General features: G+C 40.5%; 1 protein-coding gene across 2 annotated transcripts in view; it reads right to left on the bottom strand.

Annotated features, from left to right (window-relative positions):
* Positions 1-1864: 1864 nt before the first annotated feature.
* GABRA1 (gamma-aminobutyric acid type A receptor subunit alpha1) overlaps positions 1865-23625 on the bottom strand; it is a 52232-nt gene continuing 30471 nt past the window's right edge. Inside the window, exons 7-10 of one of the 2 annotated variants that reach the window (XM_037035998.1) lie at positions 20325-20468; positions 13044-13196; positions 8285-8487; positions 1865-4758 (exon numbers count right to left, since the gene is read on the bottom strand). In XM_037035998.1, coding sequence (XP_036891893.1) covers positions 4447-4758; positions 8285-8487; positions 13044-13196; positions 20325-20468 — 812 coding nt within the window. In that variant the 3' untranslated portion in view covers positions 1865-4446. The remainder of the gene's footprint in view (positions 4759-8284; positions 8488-13043; positions 13197-20324; positions 20469-23625) is intronic. The other variant, XM_037035293.1, reaches the window with a different exon arrangement.

Raw genomic sequence — 23625 nt, 5'->3', positions numbered from 1 at the left:
GGAAGCTGTGACTTTCAATATCACGTGTTTTTCTGTGACGTGAGAGTACATAACAATACACGGCTCAGCTCCTGTCTCCGCATGGCACCATCGGCTGGGGCTGAGACCAAAGACGCCAGGCCTGTCCTGTTTCCCACAGTCCCCAGTGCTTTGTTGGTGTCATACTGGGCCTAGTTCACACACACGAGCTAAGTTTGAATGCATTGTTGTCTTTGACGGAGAGGGCTGTCCCTTTTCACCAGCAGCCGTCCCCAACACGAACGTGCCTGGTAACTGGTGCATCCTTGAAAACATAGCCCAGCTGACACTTTCACCTGAAGACTCCCGTGAAGCCGCTTGGCGGGTATAATAAATCCTTATTTATTGGCAGTCATACATCTTGTGCAGTGGGTTGTAATTTTAGGTTCCCTCGGATTCTCTATGAAATCATGAATTTTCCAAGAATATACAGTCGGCCTTATCTCTGTAACTTCGATACCTACCACATTACCTAAAAGATCTGCGGGTCTCAAACGTGAGTGATTGAATGGCTAAAATCTCACTGGGCTGAAACTATACCCCAAGGCCACTGACTGGTTGGTGGTCCAGGACCACCTCACTTGTATTTCATTTTCCCTTAGACATCATCAGTTCCTACAGCTTCAGTCCTACAACTTCGTGAAAAGTGGCAAGGTGCCCCTTTGTAATGTATCTTCTGTTTTTCTCGAAATATTTATATTGTCTTCCTTTCTCATCAGAACTGTGATTTTCTTAATGAAAAAGGCCATGATATGTTTATCTACATTTCTGTCATCTAGCACAGTACTTACCACAGGGATGTTAGCAAAATTTAGTTTAGGTTAAAGTAAAATAACATTTGGAGTTAATTTATTTGACTGAATTATGGCTATAATGTAATCAAGTCAGGGAACTGTTCTTGTTTACAAAAGCTGGAGAGATTTCGGGAAAACTCTCACAGAAGGTCTGAACGAACAGGTATAATGAAATTCAAACAGATGGTCCGCAGCAATGCCAAGTTCGTCCTTATTTTGGTTCTTTAGATAATTATTATGGGTGGCGTTTGATAGCCTAAGTGATCAACATTCACCACGGTTAAGGAGAGCCAAGAAATCAATGAATGTGACATTTTAGTTAGTGTACAAATGGCTGTTTTATTCAGGTTGAATCAGTCATGCGAGTTGGGAGATTTTAAGATGATGAATTTTGCTAAGTCCTGAATAGCTTTTTAGGAAGACACATGTTTTCTCTGTACAAGTGCAGTTTACGTTGCTTTCGCCTGACCACGAGTGACACGTGCAGATTTTGGCCTAGGTGTTTTTTTCTGCGGAAACCAGGTATAGTTTTATGCCTGTCATTTAAATGACTTTTCACTTGTCTTCCGAGTAGTTGTAAGTATTCTGCACTTTAATCTGACTTTGTGATTTTAGACACATTAGGGAGTGTAACAGCTCTGGGGGAGCTTTCAAATGAAACGACGACGCTCAGATTCCTCCTTCAAAGCAGCCAGACCAGCCTCTTCAGAGACCAGAACACAGATTTGCTGCATTAACCAGAGACACGAACACACTGTACTTTTTCATTTAAGCATTTTCATTCTGTTCGGTTTACACTTGATGAAGTGTGAGTTGAAGTGCCACCGGTAACATTAGATACCAGGTGTTTAATAATTCTTTTTTTTAAAGTGAATTATTTTCAATGTTCATCTAGGATCATTTTGCTGATTCTGATACGTCTGGAGAAATCTGTGTAGCTCAAGTTCCCGCTAGTGCTTGGCACTTCCAGGGGCTCTTACCTGAGAATGTTTTAGAACAGGGAAATGGCAGGTCCTATTGATAGTATGAAAAAAAGAGTCAAGCGTTCAGTCTTGTTATTGAATAATGTTAGCTTTATTGTTATAATAGAATACAGTGTGACATAAAATTAAGAGCTTTTGCTAAACTCTGTAAAGCGATACATGCATCTGCCATAAGCAACCCCGGTTCGTATTAGGTTTTATTGCCACTTCACTGCACTAATGTGCAATAAACATTCAGTGTCATCTTTTAAAAAATATTCCTGGGAGTAAGCAGGAACTGTCCTCTATAAGAGTGTAACTTTATTTTCAAGGAAGACTTAACTAGTATTACATGGTTTAGCAAAGCACTGTAGAAAAGCTACATAGAATAATTTGTCTTTGATAAATTATGCAATCAATTAATACAATAGGATACTATCCACATGTACCAACATACTCAGAAATGATAGAAATGCAGTCACTGCATAGCAGAAAGCAGACTAATAAGAAATATTCACATCTAATGAGCAAAGTACAGACCGAATGTTAGCTCTGATGAGTCTGGAAGATAAAATGCTCTCAATAAATACGTTAGATAAACGTCGAAAAATAACAAGATAAACAGCAACACAGAAGGTAGAGCCATATTTTACTTTATTTTCTATACATGATATCTACATAGAATACCAGAGGATGGACATCCCTGGTTCAGCCTTTATTGGCCTAGCTCATGAAATTTAGGCAGGACCAAATCAAACAATAAAGCACATTTAGAAAGAAAACCAGAGTTTGTTCAGGAAAACACAGTGTATTTTCCTGTATCATTGGATAGCAGCTTTTGGAAAAAAAAACATTGCTCCAAACTTGTGCATGGATCCCAACTTCCTCGCTTGGCAATGACAGACAGGTGTGTGTTTTGGTGTTCTAAATGTGTGCTCTAGACCATGACCTGTGGGTTCTGGATGCTAACCTTAAATATCTCTGAAACTCTATCAGACAAAAGGAGACTTCAAAAATACCTTCTGCATAAATATTTATCTCTAAAACATCTGGGAGGGAATGAGACAGACTAGAATTTTCATGGGGGGAGTATCAATGAACTCTTGTACGTTAAAGCCCTTACATAGTACACCTACCAATATATTGCTACAGTATAAATGAAATGTAATGTTACTCAATAAAAGCTATTTCCTATACATTCTTTCATGTACTTTTTATATTTGGTGCTACACGATGGTACACTTATTGGAATAGTTGGTATCGGCAAAGATAGCAGTAATATACAGTCGATTTTCTAGCTCTCATTAAAGCTTTCCCATTTTCTTTCTCTATGAGAGGAGCCAGATTCAGGGAAGTGTGGCGGGTCATGAGCAGAGAGCAACTGATTTACTGCTGAGCACTGGACAACAGAGGGAAGCTACGAGCTTTCTCTGCATATATGAGCTTTATTCCCATGTATCTGAAGTTCCATCTGATTCCTCCAAGCTGTTCTAATCTTAAATGCAGGCTCCGAAAGTATTTCCGTAGCACTTAACATTCTAACAGCTAACAGCGGTGAGTCTTATACAATATTGTAAGAACACAACTTTTAAAAAAAGTAAAAAATGTACAATCTCATGCTGTGTATTTACATATATAATTTAAATATTCTATTTTTGTTCACTAGTCATAAATTGCAATCTAAAGCTTTTAATGTGCTGTTATATAAAAGAATACATTCAACAATTCTAGAGCTTGCAAAATATTTTTGCCCCTCTGAAACATCTTTACAGTGGGAATGAAGTGATTATTGGGCCCATGTGCTACCTAGAAGTAAGCATGATAAGGAAGGGAATCTTTTACCATGATTTTATATTTATTTTTTGGTTTTTAATTGTGTGTATATCTTGGTTAAAATGATTCCTCATCACATCTAGTGCTAAAAGCTCAGGTGATAGTGAAGTCGCGCATTTAGAGCATTTCTCTCCATTGGATGAATGAAAGGTGCTCTACAGCGAGGAGATGCTCCTTTGCTTATGCCATTTCCGCGGATTTTAAAATAGCATTTAGCAACAAAATAGCACGTTGGGCATTTGTAACAGGAGAGAGAACAGGGTCTTTAGCTTTGGAAACAAAAACGTTGAAGCTATACATCAGTTTAAAAAACAAAGCAACAGTGCAAGCACACCATAGTTTGTGCAATGAAGACATAGATTCTCTGAAAATTTTTCTTCATTAAACATCTATAATTTACTCTTTTAAACACCTTCACATAAAAATATTTTTGACATATACAATATCTTCTTTTTTGAGAATATTTGGAAATATATATCTACACATAATCTAGAGTTATATAGTTAAGTCTGACTTTGCTTCTCCTTTTCCTCCTATCTTTGGAACTGCGCCCCCCTTCCTCACTCTCCTGCTCTCTCATTCTGTCTCCTCTGTGGTTACGTGGGCTCCCTCCCTCTCGCTCGCTCTCAGAATCCTGTCTCTCCGCTGCACGCTCCACTCCGCTCTGCTCTGCTCTGGGCTGCCCGACAGGGGCCTGTTGCTCTTGTGTGAGCTGTGGAAATAAGAAAACCTTCAAATTCGTAAGACAGAGGCAATAAAGCAGATGGGAATTACTGCGTTGAGGACAGAAAGCAATTTCCAGTGCAGAGGACTGAACAACAGAATGTGAATAAAAGGACCTATTGATGTGGGGTGGGGGCTTTTAGCTGAGGCTCTCTGTTTAAATACGTAGCCCAGTAGACCAAATTAAAGATTCCAAATAGTAATGGGAAGGCTATTCTTGACAGCCGGTCGATTTTGCTGACACTGTTAAAGGTTTTCTTGGGTTCTGGTGGTTTGGTTTCTGGCTTCACTTCTTTCGGTTCTATGGTGGCACTCTTAGCAATGGTGGCTAAGCCAGGGTCACCCCTGGCCAGATTAGGGGTGTAGCTGGTTGCTGTGGGAGCATACGTGTTGTTTTTCTTAATCAGAGGGTCCTTCACTTTCTTTGGCTGTGGAAAGAAAAAGTAAAAGCGTTTTGTTTAGTAAACTGTGAGAGAAGCAAGTTGATGATTTGCTGAGTAAAGGGACCTTTACTTTGGAACCTAAGTCTTTGCTTTATGTAAAATCTAAGAAATGTAATTTAGGACTGTATTATTGGGGAAAAGTAAAAATGCAGACAACAATATTCAGTTAGGAGATCAACAGTTTGGGAGACCCAATGGGCAGCGTGGAGATTATAGGTAACAATACTGTATCATAGGCTTGAATGTTGCTAGAGAACAGAAGTTAAATGTTTTCACCACAAAAAGAAGTGGTAACAAACTGTGTGATGGGAGGGAGATAGTAGCTAATGCTCTGGTGGTGATCGATTCACAATATATAAGTGTATCAAATCAACCACATTGTACACTTACATACACGTACACAGCGATGTGTCGATTATATCTTGATAACACTGGAAAAAATGCAGGCACAATATTTTCCCAGTTTTCCTATCAAGAGGTGGGGTCCATTTCTCCACACATTGAGTCTAGAAAGGACATGTGACTTTGAACAAGGTGATGCTGTTCCAGTCGGGGAGCATGCCCACAAGAGGCTTTGCAAACTCAGCCTTTACCATCTGCCGTGTGAAGATGCCCGGACTAGACTGCCTCGGGGCAGAGACCATGTCAGACTCCCAGCCAGCATCAGGGCCCCAGGCATGGGAGAGAGGCCACCATGCGTCTGCTCGCCCTGATGGGGTCTGCAGTGAACTCTAGCCACAGGAGCGAGCCCTGGTTGCACTGATAGAAGTAACACCAGGCCGTCCCCGCCAGCCACTCGGTTGGTTTTTTAGGTAACTAAGTTTGGGCATGGTTTGCATTTCAGCAGTAAATTGCTGAGCCAATCACTATTGGCTCCTTCTCCCTGTGTTTCAGGTGGGCAAATGATGAAGCAGAATTATTCACAAGTATCTCTAATTCCATTCTCAGTCAGTGTTAGCTGCGCATCAGTATCGTCTATGCACTAATTGACAACTGCAGTATTTCTGAGGGTTTCTGTCATAGAGACATTTTTTAAGAATGAGTAGATCTTTGTCTGTAGCTGTGTGGCCCAACACTGTTGCTGACAGCTGCCTGGGGCCACTGAGCAGTGGAATGTCCTAGTCTGGTCAGGGATGTGCTGAGAGTGTGAAAGACACAAAGGGCTGTGAAGACCTAGTGTGGGTGAGAAGAAGAACGCAGTCCTTAACATTTTGTATGGTTGGCATCTTGTCAAGATAATATTTTTGATGTATTGGCTAAAGTACATTATGAAACTTAATTACACTGGTGTATACTTTAAAAGTGAAGCTAGTAGAGAATTTCAAATTATATATCTGGCTGATATTTGCAGTTCATTTATATTTCTGCTGGAAAGCAATAGTCTATGAGAATGGTTCTCATCCTTGTGTGTACAGTACATTACCAGTTAAAAGATTTTCAAGTACAGTGTCTCGGGCACAGTCTCACATTTTGATTTGGATTCCATGGGATTTGAACTTGGTTATTGACATTGCAGAAATCTTACCCAGCTAATATTGATGAGCAGCTAAACTTGAATCACCAGATGTGATACTCTCTGGATAATTTGTATTCTTAAATGATCAGATCAGCATAAATTATTACTTCCAGAAGACCTGGTTCTCTTCACAAGGCACAATAGCCAGGGATTATAACCAGTTAACTTATTTATTATCCCTCTCTGCACTCCGTCTGTGGCTTTTTCGCCTCTCCACAACCTTACACATACTTTGGGACTCGGAGAAAGAAACCATATTGTTCTTTTTTCTAGTATTACTTCATTAAAATAAGGCCACTCACACCAAGTATGCACTCATTTTGCAGTGAAAGCAGAATTGTTCAAGTTTTATGAGGAGCAAAAGAAATTCCTGTAATTAAGTAAAAGTGATTCTGTAGTCCAAATGAACAAAATTGATATGATTTATTTCAACACTAAGTTAAATAGCCAAACTTTATATTGAGTTCATTTCTTTAACAATGACAGTTTAATATTAAAGAATACATTAAACAGTGTGTTATGTCCTTTGATAAAATGTACAATGTGTTCTGGTGCTGAGGGAGGCAAAGGGTTCCAGTCTAACAAAATCTGTGAGGGATAGACACTCTACTACATAAACCGAAATGAATAATCGTCCACAGGAAAAGTTTGTGGAGATCTCATCTCTCCCTGTGCCAATTTTTCACAATACTCCAATACTAAAAATTCTCAAGTTACGTTTTTTTCCCCAACATCATGTGGAATACAACAGTTGGAAATACCTGTTTGGCTTACCAGGAAATAATGGTTGTTAGTTTTTTCACTTCTGAAAATGTTGAGCTCCCCTAGGTTCCTTAAGAAGTTGGTGTTTCTTTCAGCAATTAACTAAGTAAGGGTGGATTGTAAGCAGACTACTGTATGCCCACTTGCCGATGTGATGGCCCTATGGGAAATTTCTTTTTGTTTTCAAGTGGCGCCTTGTTAGAGATTGAAAATGTAACTATTCTGAGAACACTAACCTGGTGTCAGAAAAAATGTAATACTCTTCTTCTCGGAACGTCAAAATGAGACCTGTGTTACACTCTCTCATTCATCCGTGGCTGAGAGGTAAATCTCAGAGAGCTTCACCGTGGCCTCGTATTTTCTCTTCAAGTGCCCTTGACCCCTGAACTGCATTTTCAGGGACCAACGCAAGAGACTAGCGTTCTGGGGAGCGGGACCCTGGGGAAGCTGCTGGGGAGCAATCCCTCCGGGGCTACTTCTGGGTGCCTCACGGTCTCCATGTCTTTGACTTTGCCCTTCTCCCTACCACCCTGAGGCTGGCTTGCATTTTAACATATGTATTTTTCCTTCAGTCCTCAAGGGTATCCTCTCCAACTGTGCCTTAAAGTCCACTCTCAAGGCGAACAGTTCTAATCGAGGCGAACAGTGATATTCTTGACTTGACAATTTTCTATAGTGAAGACCTTTTGCTGTGACTTCTCTGTGTCATGTTCCTTAAGGCAAACCTCTGTGTTGACAAGTGACAATGTTTCAGCTGATACATTGCTTCACTGAATATTGGAAGCAATGCATTTTGCGAGCAGAATTCAACTGAGGCCTTGTAGTAATGATATTTATGACCAAAGAGATTAGGTTTAAAAAGTAAGGTAAAGCCTATGATTTTCAAGTTATAAAAATTACAATGGTGCCTGTAAGTTTATTTGCTCCTAATGTCAGGCTTATTAAAACTCCTCTCAGCTCAATAGGGATCACAGAAAAGCATATTGGAGTAGAAATATTAACTTTTGTATCTCTCCTTTCTATTCTGCATCTACTCTGCACATCTCTCCACTCAATACCCTCTGGTGAACAATAACAGAAGTATCGCACCACTTAACCATTGTAACATACCAAAAAAGAATCCTGGTTACCCTCTGTCTGCATTCCTCACCCACTTCCTGTAGTTCAAACATCTCAGCCACTACATTTAAAAAGACGTTAGTGCTGTATCGCAGGGGATGTGAAGGCACTTACCTTTTCGGGAACCACGCTTTTGCCATCCCAGGCATAACCTCTCTTGGTGAAGTAGTTCACAGTGGCAAACTCGATCAGAGCCGAGAACACAAAGGCATAGCACACCGCGATAAACCAATCCATAGCAGTCGCATACGCCACCTTGGGGAGGGAATTTCTGGCGCTGATGCTCAGAGTCGTCATGGTGAGCACAGTCGTTACTCCTGTGAAGAAAGAAATTAAGTGGGTTTGTAGATTCTTACTGCAAAATTTCATCACTGGAGGTCAGCCCACGTGCACAAAGGGAAGCCAGCAGCACCACGGAGGGAGTCCACGTTTTCTTGCTCATCCCGTTTTGGTGTGGATTGGACGAGTTCTCATTGAATCCCGGGGCAGTTTGCGGTTGGTGGGATGGCACCGTTGCGGGGATCTCTTACAGGGATAAACTACTTTCCAACTGCTAGTAACATAGTGAACTTCTTTAAAAGAGGATCTTGAACACTGTGACCTGGTTGGAAAAGGAAATACTATTCCTTCACTGTCTGCAACCCTTTGAAAGAGAAAGCATAGATCTTCACTGTCTCCGACCCAGAGGAAATCTCCTGATCCTCACTTCTGTCGGGGGTGCCTCCTGTGGACCCCAAATGTGTGTGTGTAAACCAAGAAGAAGTTCCGTGATGACTGATAATCAGTACATGACTAAGTTATCTTAGCACACTACTTTGTTACATTATCAACTCTTTGGCTTTTGTATGATTTTTTTTCCTGAATCTTAGGTAGCTACTCTTTTGAAGAAATTTCTGAAATATTTTGCATGGAACTTGCTTGAGGTTACACAGCTCAAAAGTGACACTTGATTTAAACAATTTGTAACTGAAATGTCCACAACCTTTCTTTTTCTGTCAATGCTTCCCCATCTTCCTATTCTGTGAACCCATCCCTAGTGATCAAAATTACCTATATTCAAAGCAGTTTTTAAGTCAGTTATTTTTAGTTTATGTATAAAATTAGATGTATGTAAATGATGATATTCATTAAGGTTCACTTAACAAATTAATAGTATCAGCCTACAGAATGTAATACAGTGTATAGTTTGACTATTGTAAGGCTCCTTTTAAACCACTTGAAATGCATTTAAAAATTCACAGTAATCTGATGTGGATGGCTCAGGCTGCATGATGTAGAAAAAGTCTTGATGTCTTCCAATGACTGCTTGAACATCACCACTCACCACCTTATTTATGCCCTGAGTAAATGAGTTACCTTCCAGGGACCTCAGTCTGTACATCTGGAAAAACATGATTTAGACTCCATTCTCTTGACCAGCAGTTCCCAGAGAGTAAAATTTCTGCGCATTCATGAGATTATTGGAGGACAAAATTATAGGATGTAAAAACATTTTAAAGATGTAAAAAAAATATGGCCATAGTCATCCATTGGGTCTAAAATTAATGTCAATGATTTGATTAATTTTTAGAGAATGAGTAGAATTATACAGCTCGTAGGTGGCTAGTTGTTACAAACTGCTTTAAGCCATCCAGTATCCTAAAGTTCTTAATGAATATCAAGGTAGATGATCTTTGTAACTATCTTAGAAAGTGATAGGCTTAAGAAGGAACATTGAGACTTTTATATTAAATCATAGGTTTGATGTATGGTCAAAATATGTAAAGAATTCACTTTGAACTTCAGAGGTATTTCAGAAGTTCTGGGTCATTATCTAACATTGCATAACCAACAAATGGTTTCAATGACATTGCCTGGAAAATGGCCCCCAAAGGTACCTAAAAATATTCACCTGAGCAAAGAGCAAGGCAATTAAATGTCAGTATTTGGGAAGCACCAACCCAGTTACAAATCACAGTTCTGTAGTTGCTGAGTGAGCTTGGGAAAATTGGCTCACAATTCTAAGCCTCAGTTTCATTGTTTAAATAATTATAGATTATTTAGATTTAGATCATTAATTATTAATGATCTAAATCTAATACTTGTTAATAATTTAGATTATTTCCTTATAAATTAATTTCAATGAGTAATTCAGAGGGGTGCTGTTAGTATTAAATACGATACAGTAGTTAAGTGTTTAGCACTTATCCTGATATTTACTGAGGGCAAAATAATGAGTGTTACTAATGACAACTTTAGTTCTTTGCATAAATTCCTGCTACAGTAAATTCCAGTTTTTTCCCCAAAATTTGGTTTATGTAAGCAGCTGTCAAAAATAATTTGGAAATATATGCTCTTAAATAAAATGCATGCATAAATTAAAGCAGTTAAGAATAGCATAAAGAGAGGGATGTCGTGTGTATGTGTGTGTGTGTGTGTGGTCTTCTAATCCCTGCTCTGGGGAAAGGGGAAGGAAAATTATATTGAGCATCTATTAAGCTCCAAGTGCTGAGCCTGACAATTTATATATTTTCTTTTCATTTTTTAAAACAGCACAATTTTACTTTAATTGCACTCACATTTGATAGGCAAGTGAAGCTTAGAAAGATGAAGATTGACCCTAACACTTGGATGTGTCTGAGACCAAAATCCCATGACCACGTTGTCTCCAAACGTGAGCATCACAGATCAAGAATGTGGTATTTTAAGACATAAAACAAGCTTCAGCTCTGCTGCAGTCTGGATGCCTTTTAGTAAACTGTCATAAAAGAGCAACTTTTTTTTTATTTTTGTATTTCTTTAAATACCCTTGACCCTCTCAGGCATCTTACACAGCTCAAAGGAATATGCTGAGTTCAGACAAAAAAGAATAGAAACCTGTGTACTAAATAAATGTTAAAAGGCTAAAGGTCTTAAAAAGCTGTACTTTTTTATTTTACTGAGCTCCAAACATTAGAAATATGTAACTTGACCGACAGAACTACTTGCCACAGCTGAGTTTACAGATAAATAGCTGTGTTTACCTACAGGGCATGAGTTGCCTGATTGTTTGAAAATGTTCAGAAAACAAGATTTTTGCTTTATAAAACAGTCCAAAATGCTTTAGAAAGTTTCCAAACTGGAAGGATCAGATACATTGGGGTGAGAACGGAGAAAGAGAGCGTTTAGGAAAACCTTTTTCACTGTGGTGCTGAATTCCTTCTACATAAAAGGCAGAGATCTGTAGTCTAACTAAAAGAAATTTGTAGTGAAAAACAGCCCAAGTGGGTGCACACACAGGAGGAAGCATCTTGACAAGAATGCAACCCCCCGTTCTAACAAGTGGTGTCAACTCTAGTTAATATTGACACACGGGCATCAGGAAAACAGTTCTTCGAAGTGACCTACTCTTTTGCTCTGCAGCCGGACCCAGTCTAGACCTTGATTTAGCTGTGTTCTTAGGGTACTGCCAGAGCAAAGATTTGGTGGCTTCCAGCCTGGATGGAAGCACCTTGCTACAGTCGGAAGGAAATAACCTTTTCCGGGCACTTGGTCTTGAGATAACTAATTTTTCGTACCTTGCATAATCTTGAAGAATGATACCATAGGTATCTTTGCATGTGAATAATGATTTAGATTTTAAGCTTCTTAAGGCTTTTATTCCGTAGTAAACAGTCTTAAATACAGCACTGAGCCTAGCTGGTACTTTGGGAATGAACCTTGGTAATTGCACCTTTCACCGATGACTATATGGTATTTATTGACAAATGAACAATGTGGCCCACAGCAGCCCCAGTCCATGCCTCATCAGTGGATAGAGCAGGCAGTGGCTCAGTGTGTCTGGGTCCAAGGGTTTGGGTCCTTTGCTCAGTAGCTTCCAAGCTTGAGCATCTTAGTGGGTCTCTTGTTCCTTAGCTTTCTTGTCTATGACACAAAGGTAATAACAGTACAGAGGCTTTGGAGGATATTAAATAATATAGTGTAGGTTTGTTTTACAGAATGGAGATTCTGTAAAGCGCTCAATAGGTAGTATGCATGATTTTACTGTTATTTGAAGTTTAAGTTCCTGATTGTAACCTTCATGAGGGGAGTGGTGTAGGGAGACCACTGCATTCTGGGCCTAGCTGATGGTAGGCTTCAAATAGAAATGCAGCAAGTGAAGGCGTGAGTGAGCAAGTTTATGGTATTGGACCCTTCTGTTTACATCCGTCTGAAAAGCACAATTAAATTAGTATACAACAATACAGGCAGGAGATACCCTTTATATGAGCACAAATTTCCAAAATAGTAAATTAGGGGGTGGCTTTTCCTATTAGTAAAAGGTTATTACCCCGTAAGCAGTTTTCCACTAGATTGCATTAACTTGAAGCATCTAAGGTATTTAAACCCTTTTAACAGAAAAAAATGCGTATTTGGAACTCTTCAGAAGTACATGCATTCGTACAAAAGTGAAGTATTCCTGTACTGTCTATGATATGACACGGTCATTAGTGATCTCTCCATAAGTAAGGAAACCCTGCTTTCGTGTATGTAAGGAAGTAGTTGCACTGATATTTTCTTAGATTCTCAGAAGTATGCAGATATATGCTTATGTATTCTGAAAGTATGATTTAAATATGAATGTTTCTATGTGTGTGTTTTAATCTAGTATGATATATTTTATGCCTGCTTCATTCCACTTATCTCCCCAAATATCAAACGTTCATTAACCCCACCATTTGCATGCACTGAAGCAGCTTGCTATTTAGGGAAACAATTTTTAAGAATCATACCCTGATGAGAACGTTAAGTCCTTGAGTCTCTCTATCGTATTAACTTCATATTTTAATTCAAGATTGTTTTTCGTCTTATTTGCAGTGTCACCCGTGTGACTTGCCCTCCACACTCTCGCATGCATGTCTTGACGGGCACTTACCGAAGACAGTCCTGGCTGGCACAGACTCTCTGTTGAGCCAGAAGGAGACTTGGGACAGAATGACGGTCATTATGCATGGCAGGTATGTTTGAATAACAAAATAGCCAATCTTTCTTTTCAGGTGGAAATGAGTGGTCATAACAACATACTCTCCTAGAGGGAGAAACAGCAAGGTTGAGCAATTTGACCTTGAATAAAAGTTAATCCCTGAGGTTTATTTTTATCAACAGCAAAGACCTGGAGATTAGACACATCCTTCCTCCAGGTGGTATCTGGTTCCTGAAAAGCTTTTATCCAGAAAAGAAAACAACAACCACCTTTAGAAACACACCAAAATGGCCCTAAGGGTGAGCTGGAGGTGCCAAGGATGTCATGAATATAGTCTTACATCCTAATCCTGGTCCATGATACATTTAAGACGATTCTAAGCATATATTTACAGATTGCCTTTAAGGACCACAAGGGCAGTGAACTAGATCCTGATGACACACACCAGTGGATTAAAGCAGACCAGATCCTCCACGTGGGCACTGCAGGAAAGATCAGGCTGCCTAATGAAGGAGTTTTGGAGGCCAGGTCAGGAGAGCAGAATTCTAGCTCAGATACTTCCTTTCGGGAGCTCTCTGACTTTGGGTAGGTCATTCAGCTTAACCTGATCCTTCAAAATGAAAAGAGTGGGATAGAGTCCAGGGTTGGTCAAAATACATTTTGAATTCACCTGGGAAGGTTTTGAGACATCCGGTTCTTCAAATCCCGCCTAGATACACTAACTGTTCTTTGAGATGGGGCCAGCTTTTGGACTTGACCCAGTTCCTAGCCCGGTCTGGGGAAAAGATGGACTAGCTAGGCTCTCTATGGTCTTCATATACTCTGAAGTCTGAATTTATGTAGAGGTCCAAAGCAGTAGACACACAACCCAAATTGCAGGAGGGATTTTTAGAAATTGATATTATGGTTTCTTTCAATTGCAAGTCTTAGCAGTTTTTAGCTTTATTCACTCTAAATATATGCTTAGCTCATTGTAAGTGGGTAAGAGAGAAATAGGAGGTTTTTTGCTAAGAAAACGTTATTCTCTTTGGTATTCACATTTCTCTACCTTCCCCCTTCCTTTCAACTGCAAACTTTTTCCCGCTCAACCTGACATTTCTGTCTCTGACCGTGGCCATCCAGATTGGACCCTATAATATGGCCTAAACTGCCCGTGACTTCATCCCTAGCTGAAGGCATCAGTCCCAAAAAGATCTCAGTCTTCAAGCTGGCTGGTCGCCTTCTTTGCAGCAGTAAGAACGAAGCCATGCCGACTGCCCCTACCCTTTTGATAGCACTCTCTTGATTTATAGTCTCTTTTTATCTCTCATTTTTATTTTGATAACTCACTGATTATCTCAACCTGACAGTAGTTACTGAGGCTTTTGGGGGTTTTTTCCCTATCAGGTAGTAATCTTCATCTTTCTGCAAGTACATGTAAATATTCCTTACATAGTTCTAGCTTCAGCTTTCTTTCTCCTTTTTTGAGGGGAATCTAATAAGAAATTTTCCCTTTTCCTTCTCCCAATGTCATTTTTATCCAGATAGGTGCCATTTCTACATTAAGTGACACTGCTCTCAAATCACAACCTATATTCCCAAGTTACTTATAAGGAATCTCATAGATGCTGATGTTTCACGAATGCCACTCGCTAAATGTGATAACTGACATTAGTTAACCTTTCTCATAATAAATAATGCCCGGTAACAGTGGTGCCGCTTCTCCAGTTTGTGTCTCTCTCTCAATTAATGGCACTGTCATCTGTCTGTTCACTCAGGCTAAAAACCTGGACTGAATCCTTGAATGTGCATTAGGACTTTGGAACGAGAGCAAGAAATCAGTTGATCATCACCCTTTTAATTTCACCTGGCAGTATCTCTTGGTCTATCTCTTATCTTTTGGCCACTGCTCTTATCTCCTCTGTAGGTTCTTCTAACGGCCTATTAACTGTCCCATCCTAACTCCATTTTGTTTCTAAATTTCGTTGTCAGAGTGATCTTTTCAGAGCATATGTAAATATCTTAAAGTAGGTTTCCCAACCTCAGCTCTATTGATATTTCATACCTGTTATGTGTGTTTCTTTCCATTTTTTATTTTGTGGGGACTGTCCTGTATATTGTAGGATATTTTGCCACACAGCAAACACTCCCCCGAGTGTGACAATCAGCAGTGTCTGCAGTGTTGAACACTAACAAGCAAGCGCCCTAACCTGTGTTCAAGATTCTGCACCTCATGACTCTGCACGTTTCAGCATCATGTCTCATGTCTCAGCACACTTACATCTCAGTATCCTCACCTACAGAACTGTCTATTTGACAACTTCTGTTGGTGACTGTTTTGTTCATTGATGGGTTCCTGGTTTATACTGGCATAGGAAGGAATATACTGTAGAAGAGGGTTTATTAGCTTCAGAGGCAGATGAATTTGTCTCCAAAAGCCAGCTGTGCTCTTTTCTTACTGTATGGCCTTGGGCAACTCCCTTTACTCTCTGGTCCTCTGTTTTCTCATCTATAAAACAGTGAGTAGCGTATTTGGGGAAAGATAAAGAATAAGGGCTCTACTTAAGATCATGCTACATAGGAGTTTTACATAAGGAAGGGGAAAATAGTTTCCTTTGTCCATTTTTTCTTTTTTCTCTCCAATTAGAATCGGTAGAAGTAGTATTGGTAGAAGAAATGCATTTACTCTCTATAGTAGGGAATCATCCATCCATCCATGTAATGCTTTCGTTATTGTTATTAATGGCTCACCTGCCATTTAATGATCAGTATTAAGTAACTGCAAACTTACTGATAGCTCTTCTTTACATTTCGAGTCAAATGTCACACCTTTAATGTTCCCATTCATGTGCTTATAGCCTCAGTGGGCGGAAACCCCGAACAGTGAGGGGGGGCCTGTTCCTTGGCTGCAGTGTGACCTCACAGGCTCGAAGTGTTTAACAGCTGCCCATGGTGCAGAGGGGCTCGCGGAGGCTCACGGGTGCTCACTGAAACAGACGTCCCTAAGCATCTCTCTTTTGAAAGGTCAATCAAATGTTAACTACAGTTGACCCTTAACAAGATGGGTTTGAACTGAGCAGGTCCACTTATATGTGGATGCTTCTCAATAAATACTGTCTATATGTTTATGATTCTTTTCATCACATTTTCTTTCCTCTAGCTTACTTTATTGTAAGAATACAGTATCTAATGTAGAAAACATACACAATATGTGTTTCTTGGCTGCTCAGGTTACCAGTAAAGCTTCTGGTCAACCGTACGTTAATAGTAGTTAGGTTTTGGGGGAGTCAGAAGTTATATGTGGATTTTCCCTATGCACAGTGTCGGTGCCCCTAACCCCTGGGTTGTTCAGTGGTCAATTGTAATTTCATTTCATTGACTGAAGATACCTTGGGTGACATCTCCAAGGTCATCTGAAAAGAAATAAGTGATTTAAGTTGGAGAAAAATGCAGAAAATTCATTTTGTCAGGACGCTGCTAAAATGTTGCCTTGTGGGGACACAGTCACGTTCCACTTCACCCTCCCAGGGGTACCGGTTGTGGCCCCCAGCCCTTCCTTCAGACGGGGCCTGCGAAGTGCCATCGGCTCCTAGAAAAACTCCGTCTCTCATACAAGGTCAGCAGGACGGGGGTCTGCACATGTCCCATTATCAACTTTGTTCACAGTGTGATATTTGGGGACGATTCTTCAAAGAATATGATTTTGGTGGTTTGAAGAGTGATTCTTCGACATTATATTTGTTTTATAAACCACTTCCTCACTAAAAATAGTTAGAGAAAAAATAGGAGAATTTCAAATCTTTTTAAAATCATCTTCCTAAATGAAACAAAATCTAACCTTTGGCAAAAAAAATGTTTGAATGAAGAAAGAAAAAGGCAGCAAAATCAAAATCATGTTGTAATAACTTCAAAATGAAAGGAAAGCACCACAAAAAATTGGTCTCTTAAAGTGAAATAAAAGAATATGCCCAGACATTCATTGCTTATGCAATAAGCGTGTCAAATTCTTTTCCTCTAATCCAACAGTCCAGAAGAATTGAAATTCAAATGCCCTTGCAAATCATGTAACCCTGAGGGAAGCTTCTGAGTTAGATGTGACAATGTTTCTGATACAATACAATACAAAAATAAGGGGAGTAGAAGAAAAGAAGTGGGGATTTAATTTTGTAAAGCAGAATCGAGCATTTGTGTAGACCTGGCTTCGATTCACGGTCTGCCTAAATCTGACGGCAGACTCCAAGAAAGAGATTGGGCCTCTACTGCGTTTTTGCGAGTGAAGTTTTGGGAGTGAAGACCTTGCCAAAAAGTCTGTTTCTTCCCACAAAATCCATCTAGATGGACTTCTGATGAGCGAAATTAGATCCAGAGGAAGTAAAGTTCAGTGTCATATTGTGAAGTTGAATCTGCACACCACACTAAGTTCTCACATTTGAGAATTTGATCATTATTCTCTCCCCCCCACCTCAATGTTTATTATGGAAATGAGAAGAGAAAGCTTTGATTTTGTACAGATAACCTTGCTGGCTCTAGCACAATATGAGGACTTTTAAGCGACCAAGTTTATGAGGTCCAGCCAGTTTGGGGCTGGTGAGTTGGGTCTGTCTCTCACCCATTGCCCCTATTTGTAACTGCGCATCCTTTCTGAGAAACTGGAATGCAGGTAGGCTGAATCCTTTGGAAGCCAGAGTGAAAGAGGTCTCCAAGTTCATCGGACTAAGCTGCTCATTTCATAGACTTGAGAACTGAGACATAAAGAAGGGACACAATGACACCTCAAGGTCACTAGTGCTAGCACTAGAATGAAGGCACTCTCTCCTCTGAGTAACATTTGTGGCTTGTAAATACTTCTGTTGCATGCCTCCTACTGCACTTGAATTACTATTTCCCTGGGAGGTCCAACCTCCATTCTCTGATAATAGATGGGGAATTTCTTGATGAAAAGTTCTATGTCTGTTTTTCTGAATGTCCTGCATCTAAAACAGTGATTACTTGGCTCCCAACAAATGCAGATTAACAAGGGAAAGTCAAATCCTGCAGGGATCCTTCCTTGATTATCCTAGGCTGGACTCATTTACTTATCATTCATTTAGTGCCGCCTCTGTTTCAGCCACCACAGTGAATGATAGGCTTACAAAAAACAGATATGGTTCCTGCCCTCGCAAAAATGTCCACCACAGCACTTACCGCCCATTTGGATAATTATAGTGTATGTGTTTGTCTTCCCTTAGACTTCATGAGAGCAAGATCGCTGCCCTGTCTATCAGCGACTCTCTGGTGCCTGCCATGGTACCCAGCTCTTAAGAGCATTCCATTTTTAAAGAAGTCAACGCTGCTCATTTTAATATCTTTTCCAGCTAACTTGTGAGGAGAAAGGTTTCCAGTATTTTCTTTGTTCTGTGATATTTCCAGGACTATGACTACAAGTACTATATACATTTCGAGCATTTATTATATAACACTGTGATCAGTGTTTTATGTTAGCTCATCTGTAATGGAAAATTATCGAACCCTCATTCTTAGAGGAGGTCAAAGTTTCTAACTGAATAAGTGGCTTTCACAAAGTCACAAGGCTTCTTCAAAGGGACAGGACCAGGAGTGAAGTCCACATCTTTCTCACTGCAAAGCCTGAGGCCTTTTCCTTTGCTGTGTGCATGTTCTTCAAGTTTATTTTTTAAATTTTTAAAGTTTTACCATGACTTCTTTTTAAAAAAATTTTAGTTATTGTTCAAGTACAGTTTTCTGTCTTTTACTCCCATCCCAGCTCACCACCGCCCCCCCCCCCNCCCCTCATCCCAGCCCCCCCACCCCCCCCCCCCGCCCCCGGTGCTCGCCACCTCCCTCCCATTTCCACCCCTGTTAGTTTTTATCCATGTGTCCTTTATACTTGGTTCTGCAAACCCTTCCCCTTTTCCCCTTAAATTCTCTTTCTTCTCCCCTCTGGTCACTGTCAGCCTGTTGTCAGTTTCAGTGTCTTTGGCTATATTTTGCTTGTTTGTTTGTTTTGTTAAAAGGAGGAAGCCTCAGAAAGAAAAAATCAATTACTTCTATGTGGATTTCTAATGTTTGCAAAACTGAGAAACAATCTTCTCCGTGTTGCAAAACAAGAAACATAAGATGCATTAAGGAAGCAAAAGACAGATCCTCTTAAGCAGGGATTATCCAACAATCACACTAAGAGATATTGACCCGTTAAACAGGTTAGAATCATTGGGGTCCCAATAAAGAGTCCAAAACCTAAGAAAGAATGTTTTCTGAGGAAAAAAGCACCTTTGTCCGTATTTATTATTTAATTGCCTCTCTTTAGAAATTATAGATCAAAATGAACTAATTTAAAAATTTAAAGATAGCTATAAAAGTAACTGTCGAATCTTGCTAACACAAGTTAAAAATATTTGGATCAGCGGGGGTTAAGTTTTTCTAATCGTTAGAACCCAAATTTTGTTTGTAGTTATCTGGCCCTATGATCATATTTAAGTTAGTCACACACCATATTTTCATAATTAAGCTCTTACTTCTTGAAGCAACTTCAAAAGTGTAAGATTTTGGATCCAGCTGCTTAATATTATTTTACCCAGTTGTGAGTATTTCACTGGTAAGGTAATTATCACTCTAGGACGGATGGCACTCCGTCTACTTTTAATTCCAAAATGAAGTGATCAGTCATGTGATTATGTTTCTGCAGGATTTAGCTTCGGAGGCTCCTTGGCTAGAAATGCAAATGCTTTGTAGAAGGAGTTGGCTTTTTGGTGACCTGTGGGTAATGACCACGGCTAACAATCCACCAAGATTCATTGAATTATACAGTTAAATGGGGTGTAGGTGATATGAATAGCGAACATTTATTAAGGGCTTCTTATGTGCCAGGAACTGTGATAACTCTTTTTTTATGGCTGCAGTTTTTTTTTTTCTCCCAACAACCTGTGAGGTGACCACAAACGATGGGGAAGGTAGAGGAGTAGGGATTTCGCCCAGACATTCTCCCTCAAGAGTCCACACACCTAAACACTGTGCTACACCGACCACAAACAGCCAGTGATGTATTTTGCAGACGAAGAAACACAGGATAAAGGACATTAAATGACAAGTCCAAGGTCACAGGTTTCCAGAGCTTACACTAGTTTTCAGCTCAACCGTTCCTCAGTTCAGTGCAGTTTTTTCCTCTTAGGCCTTTGAAGGGCTTACTGGATTGTCACATTCTCACAAAAATTCTTTGTGCTCCCTCCTCCATACCTGGAGTTACCAGACGGCACTTACCCGTGCTCGACTGAACAATTCCCGAGTCTACTGTTTGTCCGAGCAGGTCGTACTGGTTCAGACGTGACCCGTCTTCCGCCACCACCACTGAGCGTGCTGGCTCCCTGGTCCACTCGTAAACAACTTCTGCTCTCGTATAAGCATCTGAAAGAAATGGCAAATGGTCCGTGTGTCATGCCACTTTCCTTCTCCTAATTAGCTGGTGTGTGCTATCAGCTTCCTGTTTTCAAGCTCAGGGTTCCAGGGGCAGGCTAGGAAGTGAGAGCCTGTGTTCCTTACATTTTCCCAATTCATTCGTTATCTGTTCCCTCGTATTACAAATAGTTAATTGAGCATCCGCAAACAACAAAGTGCTTTTCTGAGGCTATAAGAGTGAACATTGATAAGGTTCCCTGATCTTAGGGAATATGTGTTGCATTGGTGGGGATGATACCAGATAAGCGAATCAAGGTATGATTTCAAGTTAAATGCAGTACAGCTGTATACAACAGGTCAAGGGGTGGAAAACAAAAGGCGCGGGGCCTGTCTTCGGTATGGGACTGAGAGAGGGTCACTGAAGAAGTGACGTTGATATACATGCTCGAAAGAAAGAAGAGAATGAGCCATCCAAGTCTTGGGGAAGGGTTCCCCGGATAGGCAGACTAACCAGTTTTCTCCTCCAGGGCAGGAAAAAGCTGGACATGCCCAAGGATACACAGGAAGCCCAATGAGGCTGGGGCGAAGTGCGGGAGAGAGGAAAGGAGGTTGGAGGCAGTAGCCTGGGTCCAGACTATGTCGGGCAAGGTGCGGGTCATGATAAATGTGAAAAGTTCACGCTGGAAATTTAATCGAGCATCTATTTTTAAATGAATCTGATTTTACTTTCTTTTAATGACCCTTCTTATAGATATTTACTATGATGAGAAGGATGATTTATGCCATGTATGCAGCTCTTTATACTTCTCCGTCATTGTCGTGTTTGCTGTTTGATAACCTAGCCACCCCCCTACCGGAGGGGTTAGGTCATCTTCCTGATCTGTCATCCAGGTGGGCTGGGGCAGGCTGTGTGTAAAGCGAAACGGAAGGAGAACGAATTCCATAGCCTTTCTGATGTCTCGTCACAGAACACCCAACTTCACATAGGTTATAGTCATGGCACACATTCTACTCTGTTTAGGTGGAGAGTGACAGTAAAATTTAAAAATCATCACATTAGAAAAGCAAACTATTTCTGGGGGTTTTAAGAGAAGGACGTGATAGCAAAAGCCGGCCTTGCACTGAGACCATTACAGACTCTTCTCCTCGTCGGGCTGAGGAGGCACCGTGCCCTGGGCACGCTGTGCCTTTGAGTGGCCGGCCACCAAAATGCTTTACTTTCTTTTAAGATCAGAAGAAAATGCATGGAAATATCAATGTTTAAAATATAAATACTACTTAAAATAAAATCTTAATGTATATATTTGCAGAAACATTCCCATAAAAGTCATAAGGTATCTTGGCTTGACCTGCCCTCTACCCCAAGGTTACCAGGCTTGGGTGTGTTGTCCATTTGTATTTGTCCAAAGTAAAATATAAGAGACGTAAAATGACAGGTGCATTTTTGGACACATATGAAGCTGCCTGAAGAAAGATGTGAATCATGCTCCTCATTTCATGAGCTCCTCGAAGTGACCCCTTGGGTCTGCGGTGAGTGGTGCAAAAGGATGCAGTCGGTGTACCCAAATCATCCGTGGGTATCCTGTCTGCTCCAGCATCATTTCCGGGCCAACCCACAATCAGTTACCTTCTTCAACAAATCCTTCCGGAAGTTTCGGAGAACGTACTTGGTATTCGTTTAGTAGTTACTGCTTCTTTTGTGAACACGTAAGAGGGACAGGCGGATAATTTTGGAGTTTGTTTTCATTGCCTTTCCTTTTAAAATTGTGGTTGTCCTCACTGACTTAATTTTTAATGCACTATGTATGAGACAATTTTTTATATAAGGCAGATGCACTGAATAATTTTCTAAGATTTTATTCAGCATTTATTTAAATGCCGGCCATTTCTTTTTCCTTGTTTGCAAGGCACTGTGCACAATGATCAGCCAGGATCCGATCATTTATTTAGTCAATTTTTCCCAGGTCTAGCACTGGCCTAAAGCTTCTCGTCAGAATATAACCTGAACCTTTTCTTTTAGCATCAAAGCCTTATTTTGTATTTTCCTCAAAAAAAAAAAAAAAGCAGTTACATGATGTCAGCCGCATCACGCATATTGACTTCAGTTTCTGGCCCCAGGAAGAGGGCTTTGTCACTGCGCAGAAAGGGCAGTTCAGCGTGGCAGCCCAAATCTAACAGAAAGTGGGAAGGGAAAACATTGCTTTTCCAAGTTTCCTTCTAATCCACATATGGATGAAATTACTTTAAATCCTTCACAAACATTTATTGTACAGTGTTCTACTAAATGATTGGGCAGTCCTCTTATTCTATTCTCTGATATGTTGGCAAGATGTCTCTTTTGAACCTCGGGCCAGAGGGTGTTTGGCCCACCGCTGCCTCAGTGACTTCATCTCTGAGATGGGCTAGTCCCACCGGGTCAGAGGAAGGGCCCGCACAGGAAGCGCACACCCACTGCTGTGTCCTCCAGGGCCGGTGGCAGGCAGCGCTGCTGAGTCATGCTGCGGAGTCGCGCTGCTCTGTGCCTCTGAGTGTGCACCTGCCACCTGAGCCTGCCTTTTCATGTCAACCTTGCCTATTTAATCACCACAGGTCTGACACCCTCTTTTTCTGAGGCCATCTTTTCTGAGACTCAGACAGTGAAGGTGTCTTTAAAACCTGATTGTCGTGCTCTTTATCCACTCAAGGAACACCTATTGAGGGCCTGCATTTTATTAGGCTCTGTGCTAGAAAATGCCAAACAAAATAGACCCTATTCCCGTGGAGTTCACAGGTCTCCCAACATAAACAAAGTGTTAACCAATTACTAAAGCTAATAATTATTTCACAGATAAGCCGAACACAATAAATATGTGTTCTGATCAAGAAGACTGACGCAAATTTTGGTGAGGTTATCAGGGAAGCTGCTAGGAGGTGATATTTATGCCGAGATATGGAGATATTAAAAAAAAAAAACTCAGCCATGCTGAGAACCAAGGGAAGAGTGACCCAAGCAGAGAGAAAAGAGCACCTCAAAGAAAGGCTCTCGGAGGGAAAACAGATTGCTTATTTTTCTTTAATTTGAATTTTCTTACATGAGACACTGTTTATTTTCTACTCACTGTTCATTCCCTCCTTAAAATACATTCAGTTTTCTTCATGATGTCAGTGTGCCTGGCTAAAAATCTCT

This window comes from Sturnira hondurensis, unplaced genomic scaffold (genome assembly GCF_014824575.4).
Source record: "Sturnira hondurensis isolate 20B ecotype Veracruz unplaced genomic scaffold, ASM1482457v3 Scaffold0000022, whole genome shotgun sequence".
NCBI lineage: Eukaryota > Metazoa > Chordata > Mammalia > Chiroptera > Phyllostomidae > Sturnira > Sturnira hondurensis.
Note: the sequence above shows the minus strand (reverse complement) of the source record. Positions and strands in the feature narration are given on the sequence as shown.